Consider the following 8,527-nt stretch of genomic DNA (forward strand, 5'->3'; position numbering starts at 1 on the left):
GTTATTGGTACAGGACTGTATAATGCATAAATTTTGTTAGCCTGTTAGCCTGCTTTACGTTTGTAGGCCATCTGTTTTGACGCTAAAAGGCCGGTCACTACCCAATGTACGGGCCAACGTATAGTAAATCACATAAATAAAATATTCCAAATCTTTTCATATATTATATTATGACTAATAATTAATCACATGGAAATGATTTGGTCCAAAACCCCCATTTAATAAAATTATTTTTACTCTATAATTATAGGGAAATTTTTAGACAAATTTTCCCTCGTGTACGAAGAATAATTAGTCATTATTTAACCACTTAATTTGCACAATCACTTACTTGATTGTTTTTGGTGATCAGGCTTTTCCATAAAAAGTGTTGGCTTGTTGCTAACCCGGCCCCAGTTATTTAGCAATCCTATTACAGTTACTTCTGCACCCTTGAGCCGGACATGTTTTGGGGTTTAATGGGCCAGCTTTATTGATGAGAGGTCTGAAAACATACATGAAAGGTATAATATAGATAAATGCACACACATACCATTTATTAACCCCATGAAATGGCACCAAGATATCAAATCACCAAGACCACTAATCCACCTTGCTGAATAGGTGTTAGAGGTCAAAAGAAGTCTTCAAGGGGAGGTAAAAGTGGCAAGGCAAACTCAGATTCTGATGGCATGAATCTCACTTTAGCATCAGGTTTTGGGGGTAGGACTTTCATGTCAACTTCATGTTGTGGTGGCAGAACAGGATTAAGGATGACTGTAGTGTTGTGATGAGGTTCTGGGGTGGAACTACCAGGAGACTGAGGTAAAGTAGAGTCTTCAGGGGGATGTAAAGGGACATGTCAGCCTCAGGTTCTGGTGGCAGAACAAGTGGTAGCAGAATTCCCATTTCTGCCTCAGGTTCTAGTGGCAGAACAGGCTGTGGCAGAACTCCCATACTAGCCTCAAGTTCTACTGGCAGAACAGGCGGTGGCAGAACTACCATGTCAGTATCAGGTTCTGGTGTTAGGACAGGTGGTAATAGAACTCTCATGTCAGCCTCAGGTTCTGTTGGCAGAACAAGTGGGGGCAGAATTCCCATTTCTGCCTCAGGTTCTAGTGACAGAACTCCCATACTAGCCTCAAGTTCTAGTGGCAGAACAGGCGGTGGCAGACCTACCATGTCAGCATCAGGTTCTGGTGTTAGGACAGGTGGTAATAGAACTCCCATGTCAGCCTCAGGTTCTGGTGGCAGAACAAGTGGTGGCAGAATTCCCACTTCTGCCTCAGGTTCTAGTGGCAGAACAGGCTGTGGCAGAACTCCCATACTAGCCTCAAATTCTAGTGGCAAAACAGGAGGTGGCAGACCTACTATGTCAGCATCAGGTTCTGGTGTTAGGACAGGTGGTAATAGAACTCCCATGTCAGCCTTAGGTTCTGTTGGCAGAACAAGTGGTAGCAGAATTCCCATTTCTGCCTCAGGTTCTAGTGGCAGAGCAGGCTATGGCAGAACTCCCATATTAGCCTCAAGTTCTAGTGGCAGAACAGGCGGTGACAGAACTAGCATGTCAGCATCAGGTTCTGGTGTTAGTACAGGTGGTAATAGAACTCCCATGTCAGCCTCAGGTTCTGGTGGCAGAACAAGTGGTAGCAGAATTCCTATTTCCGCCTCAGGGTCTAGTGGCAGAACAGGCTGTGGCAGAACTCCCATATTAGCCTCAAGTTCTAGTGGCAGAACAGGCGGTGGCAGAACTAGCATGTCAGCATCAGGTTCTGGTATTAGGACAGGTGGTAATAGAACTCCCATGTCGGCCTCAGGTTCTGGTGGCAGAGCAGGTGATGACAGAACTCTCATGTCAAAATCAGGTTCTGGTGGTAAAACAGGTGGTCACAGAACTCTCATGTCAGTCTCAGGTTCAGGTGGCAGAACTCATATATCAGCCTTAAGTTCTGTAGGTAGAGCTGCGATATGGCATGAAGTCAATATTGGGAGGTATGCTATAATTTGCTGTGGTGCAGCTGTTCATTGCTCTGTTATATCCCATGTATCACCTACAAAAACAATGAAATACTAGAATATTAGGTTTTCACTGTAAACAAGAGTATATAAAAATTTATTTTACAGTACAAAATTAAGAATGTTAGCTTACCTGTTATCATTTCAAACAGTGATTTAAGATAAGCTGATCTGCAATAGGCTCATTTGCAGTGTGGGACTGAAGTCAGTCAGCCTTATTTCTTTGCCACTGCACCACAGCTTCTCTAAGTTGTATAGGACATCAAGTCTGTCATGGTAGTTTGAACCTTAAAAAAACATGTTTTTTTCATTATTTTGTTTACATTAAGTAATGTTTTTTTGTTTATTGTTTTGTTTTCATCAAGAAATTATAATTTGTGCATATTTTTGGTTGAATCAGCATTTAACAGAGAATGCAGTATTTACCTATTGCTTCACTGATCAGACTGACTAGATGAAGTGTGATTTGAGAAGTTTTTTTGTATTTTTGCTGTTGTGACAACTACCAGTCTGCAGGCCACTCCTCAGTGGTCCGGACAGCAGAAATGCCAGGCTATGGGTCGTCCAATTGAAACTGGGAATTTTTGTATGTAGCAGTGTTATGGCCAAACATGTAACTGTTCAGGAAATAGTCCTTAAGCCATCTCTTTGCCACCAGGTCCTTTGCAAATAGATCTTGTTGTTCTCTTTTACTGATACATAAATCCAAAGACATTTTAATACCAAGAATCTTCAATATTATCTCTTGAAATATGTCACAAATAAGAATAGTATTTTATAAAGTATTTATAAATAAATACTGCTGTTGGAAAATGTAGGAACAGGGAAGCTGCCTCTCCCTTCTGAATCCACAGGTGTGGGAGGAACATATGGTGCTCTCAGGAACATCACTAGACCTTCTGGAGAGGGAGATCTGCCTGTCGATATGCCTGAAATATGACTTATGATTAGCTTTTTCTCTTAACAAACACCCTCTCAGCTTGAGATGTTAAGAGACTATTATTATAGTATACTTACTTGTATGCATTGGGAGGAATAAGCTGCAAGTACTAGTGCTCTGGGCTGAAGACAGGGTGAGGGCAGTGAATTGTTTTCTGTATTATTTGGGATGGCTCTTGCTTCTCTATCTGTTTCAAATATGACAAAGCAGTCTGCAAGCTGTGACAGAAATCAAATAACTTACAGTTCTTCATGATAACAGCTTTCAGCTTTTGGTTTATACATTCAACACAATTGTTTGTCTGCTCAATGAGATTCATGTGTAGGTTCTTTAGGCCTTCAACCCACTCTCCTCTGATAAGATGCCAGTTGCTGTCTATGTACCTGGTTACCTGTGGAAGTCCAAGCTCCTTCAGTGATGAATGTTACTCATATGCTTCTTCTGTCCTCACATATACCATCTTTGATAGTGTTTCCAACACAGCAAAACGTTGTTGGGATGTGGTAGACATCTTGCAACAAGCGATCTCTCAATTAAATGTTCGTAATACATGGTACAGGCATATCTGTATGGGTGCATTTGGAAGTTTTTCAACCACAACTTGTCTCTCCACCATGTCTTAGTAAGCCATTACACACTGAATGTTAGCAGCATTGTTCTCCCTAATAAAGGCATTTATCAATGCTGCAGTGGTATCATACTCCTCATTAGCAACTAGCCGCAATCCTACTATTCATCGCCATCCACATCCAGCAATACATAAGGTGGCATCCTCAAGTCATTCCACATGTATGTGGCATCTAGCAGCAACAGTTCGGTGTACAGTTACTGAAATATCCCCATCTTCTCATCCTGGTAGTGGATGACAAGCAGGTCCTCTTGTGTGTTTGTGATAACCTCAAAAGTTGCACCAGGTTCCTGCAGCATGGCCTCCACAAGGCTTTGCAGATCATGGGTACATTGGCTATCTTTAGCCTTGAGCCTGATGTTTTGCAGATCCTTTAGGAGGACAACCTTGCTGGTCTTCTGAAATAATTGATCTTGATTCAATTTGGTGTTCGTTTTAAGCTCAAGCAGATGAGCTGAATTAGCCCTTGCTTCATCATCCAGCCGCCTCTATCGTGGAAGATGTCTGTAGGGTTCCTGGTTACAAAGAAAATAGTGATGAACGTTTTGTAAATACTTTATTGGAGTGAGAAAGAATATGACTGACTTAGAAGCCAGGTCTCTTTTTATGGAACAAGTTGCAGAACATAAGGGGTCGACTTTTATATATAGTGATTGCTCCAAATCTGATGCTGGCATTGGATTTGGCGTACATAGTAATGGTTTTAAGTGTAGAGGTGCACTTCCTCTAACAGCTTCAATATTTATTGCCGAACTGTATGGCATACTAACCGCTATTGAGAAAATAGCCTTGGAGAAGGAGGGTAATTTTACCATTTTTAGTGATACAAGCTTTAGAAATTTTTAATTGTAGGACCCCTGTAGTTTTAAAGATTTTAGAAATGGCTTTTTATCATTGGACAGAGAGGAGTAATGGTTGGATTTGTTGTGTTCCAGCACATGTAGGTGTGTCTGGGAATGAGAAGGCAGATTTACTGGCGAAGAAGGCTGCATCTGAGATGCTACCAAGAATGTATCCCATTCCCTGTAATGATTTCCTACCTACCATCAAGAAATTGTTTTATAATTGGCAACGGCACAGGGATAGTCTAGATGGCAATAAAATGAGAGAAATAACAAATGTCATATCTCCATAGAGGTATAACATGATGCCCCGAAAGTGGGAGACGTCTCTTTGTCGTCTCTGCATTGGTCACACTCGGTTGACACACGAGTTTCTGCTAAATGGCCAACACCAACCATATTGTGACGACAGTTTGGTATCCTTGACAGTGAGACATTTGTTGATCGAATGCCCCACTTACAGTACTGAAAGAAGTACACATCTGTTTGAGGCTCAAGGTGAGGATGACAGGTTCATCCTTGGCAAGATTCTCGGACATGATGTGTCATACAATAATAGTGGTACTTTTAAATTTATTTCAGAAGCAGGTCTTCTGAAAGCTATCTAACTTTTATAAGGATGTTTTTCATTTATTGTTTTAAACTGAATTAATATTTAATTATTTTTTTTATAACAATTAATATCGGCGTCTATGACCTTAGATGTCATAATCAATTAATCAATCAACATTCACTTGTAAGGACATTTTTATTTCATGCACGTTACATTAAGTGCATTAGGCCTATTTGTACAAGGAAGGTTACTGAGTTATTTCAGAGAGGGGATGATTATGATCTTCTATGATGCTTTTAACTTCCAGGTGCTGTGCATCCGAAGTTAACATCAGCCTGATGCGTGCTGAGCATTCTTGCTGATAGGACCTTAAGAAATTGAAATAAAAAATAAAGAATGAATTTAGAATATAGGCCCCTGTACCCGAGTTTGTCTAAATAATATTAATACTTTGCTAATTCAACCTATATAAGTTGAGTGTACCCTCAAGCAAGAGAACTCTAACCCAAGACAGTGAAAGACCATGGTACAGAGGCTATGGCACTGCCTTAGATTAGAGAACAATGGTTTGATTTTGGAGTGTCCTTCTCATAGAAGAGCTGCTTACCATAGCTAAAGAGTCTCTTCTACCCTTACCAACAGGAAAGTCGTCACTGAACAATTACATTGCAGTAGTTAACACCTTGAGTGAAGAAAAATTGTTTGGTAATCTCAGTGTTGTTATGTGTATGAGGACAGAGGAGAATGTGTAAATAGTATGCTAGACTGTCTATTTGGTGTTTGTATAGGCAAAAGGGAAATGAACCGTAACCAGAGAGAAGGATCCAACGTAGTACTGTCTTGCAAGTCAAAGGACCCCCTAACTCTCTAGCAGTAGTATCTCAATGGTTGGCTGGTGCCCGGGTTATTCAACACAGTTATTTGACCAGTGAGGTCTCTGAATGCTGTCACTGAACCGGTGAAGTCATTCATTATTATTAATTGGCTAGTGAGGTCATTCAGCACTATTATTGGATCAAGAAAGCGACTCAGTGTCGCCAGTAAACTAGTGAGATCATTCAGCACTTTCATTGGACTGTAGATGTCTCTCATCATCATTACTGCGCTGATAAGATCATTTAATGACATCATTTGACCACTGAGGGTAATTATTATTATTATTATTATTATTATTATTATTATTATTAAATGCTAAGCTACAACCCTAGTTGGAAAAGCAGGATGCTATAAGCGCAAGGGCCCCAACAGGGAAAATAGCCCTGTGAGGAAAGGAAACATGGAAAAGTAAAATATTTTAAGAATAGTAACAACAGTAAAATAGATATTTTCTATATAATATAAACTATAAAAACTTTAACAAAACAAGAGGAAGAGAAACTAGATAGAATAGTGTGCCCGAGTGTATCCTCAAGCAAGAGAACTCTAACCCAAGAGAGTGGAAAACCATGGTACAGAGGCTATGGCACTACCCAAGACTTGAGAACAAAGGTTTGATTTTGGAGTGTCCTTCTCCTAGAAGAGCTGCTTACCATAGCTGAAGAGTCTCTTCTATCCTTACCAAGAGGAAAGTGGCCACTGAACAATTACAGTGCAGTAGTTAACCTCTTGGGTGAAGAAGAATTGTTTGGTAATCTCAGTGTTGTCAGGTGTATGAGGACAGAGTAGAATCTGTAAAGAATAGGCCAGACTATTTGGTGTCTGTATAGGCAAAGGGAAAGAACCGTAACCAGAGAGAATGATCCAATGTTGTACTGTCTGGCCAGTCAAAGGACCCCATAACTTTCTTGCGGTAGTATCTCAACGGTCGGCTGGTGCCCTGGCCAACCTACTACCTAGCACCCCATTAGACGGGTTAGGTTATTCAGCGCTGTAAACAAACTTTTGATGTCATTCAGAGCCACCATTGATACTTTGAGGTCATTTTCTGCCATCATTAGACTGGTGAGTTTATTCAGCTCCCTCATTGGCTAGTGATGTCATTCAGGATCATCATCAGACTATTGAAGTCATGCAGTGCCGTCATTAGACTAATCAGGTCATTCAGCGCCCTTATTAAACTGATAAAGCCTTTCACCTCCATCACTAGAGAAGCCCGGTCATTAATTGCTGTCATTGGTCCGGTTAGGTAAGTGGGCTCTGTAATAAATATCCTATTATAATAAGTATTATGTTAAAAAAACTGCATTCTCATATGACACCATACCATTAAACACCTTATTAGATAAATAAGTAAAAATATTGGTGCTAGCCAACAAAGGTATCTAGATTAGGATTTCCAAACAAATCAGCAATGGATGTATTGCTGGGGTGGTATTTCTGTAATTGATTTGCATAATAATAGCTAGTTTAGGGCAGTATATATTATGATCGAGTACTTGGCTTCTCAGAAGTCTAAGAATGTGAATGTCATGAGATACATGTCACAAAGGTTTGTGTGCTTGTTCAGATTTCAGTGCTCACCATTGATTTTGAACAAATCATAAGTGAGGGTACTAAAAAATCTGGTAATTACTTGGATCTACTCTACATAATTTTCCCCTGCTATAATAACAAGCAAGGTTAGTTCACCATTTGCGCATATGATCATGTCTTGGTTCTGTTAGTAATTAAGACAGAGCAGCCTTCCCCTAATATGCCATGCTTTTGTAAGATATATATATATATATATATATATATATATATATATATATATATATATATATATATATATATATATAATATGTGTATATTGACAAAAAACACCTTTTCTCTAAATAACTCTTATGCATTTAAAGAGGCCATAATTTCTCAGGACTCAGATCTTTTCATGACGAGTCTTGATGTTGAGTCTTTATTCACTAATGTACCTGTGGAAGAACCTATCAATATTATTTTAAACAAATTATTTTCTGAACCTAATACCACTTTTAATGATTATAATCGCACGTCTTTTAAAAAACTTTTGCAGCTAGCGGTGCTGGACACCTCTTTCGTTTTTAATGGTAATTTGTACAAACAACTTGATGGGATGGCTATGGGTTTCCCCTTGGGACCCACATTTGCTAATATTTTCATGTGCTCCCTGGAGGAGACCATGCTGGAAAATTGCCTTTTAAGTTATCATCCCTTGTTTTATGTTAGGTATGTTGATGATACCTTTGCTCTATTCAGAGATGAGTTCGGCGCTGAATCATTCCTTGACTTTGCCAACTCACAACATGAAAACATAACATTCACCGTAGAAAAGGAGGAAGATAACAAACTCCCCTTTTTAGATGGGTTGGTGTCTAGAAATAGAGAAGGTTTTAGTACCACGATTTTTAGAAAAAAGACGTTCACTGGGTTAGGTTCAAACTTTTATAGCTCTTGTTTTTATAATTTTAAAACTAATTCTATTTTTACTCTTCTCCACAGAGCATTCCTTTTGACCTCTAGTTGGGAATCTTTCCATATTGAAATTATTTATCTATGTAAATATTTTAAGAAAAACTGTTTCCCCACCAAAATATTTTTTTAACTTCTTAATAGATTATTGAATGACAAGTTGGCTCAGACTCCAAAAACACTTAAAGTTACTAAACTAAAATTTT

General features: G+C 39.2%; 2 protein-coding genes across 2 annotated transcripts; one reads left to right on the forward strand and one right to left on the reverse strand.

Moving 5' to 3' along the window:
- Positions 1–711: 711 nt before the first annotated feature.
- LOC137633685 (uncharacterized) lies at positions 712–1,401 on the reverse strand. Its single transcript, XM_068365936.1, has one exon. The coding sequence runs from the start codon at positions 1,399–1,401 to the stop codon at positions 712–714; it is 690 nt and encodes a 229-aa protein (XP_068222037.1).
- On the forward strand, positions 1,400–2,053 carry LOC137633696 (uncharacterized transmembrane protein DDB_G0289901-like). Its single transcript, XM_068365948.1, has one exon. It carries the CDS (start codon positions 1,400–1,402, stop codon positions 2,051–2,053), a length of 654 nt encoding a protein of 217 aa, XP_068222049.1.
- The last annotated feature ends 6,474 nt before the right edge of the window (positions 2,054–8,527 follow it).

This window comes from Palaemon carinicauda, chromosome 3 (genome assembly GCF_036898095.1).
Source record: "Palaemon carinicauda isolate YSFRI2023 chromosome 3, ASM3689809v2, whole genome shotgun sequence".
Classification (NCBI taxonomy): domain Eukaryota; kingdom Metazoa; phylum Arthropoda; class Malacostraca; order Decapoda; family Palaemonidae; genus Palaemon; species Palaemon carinicauda.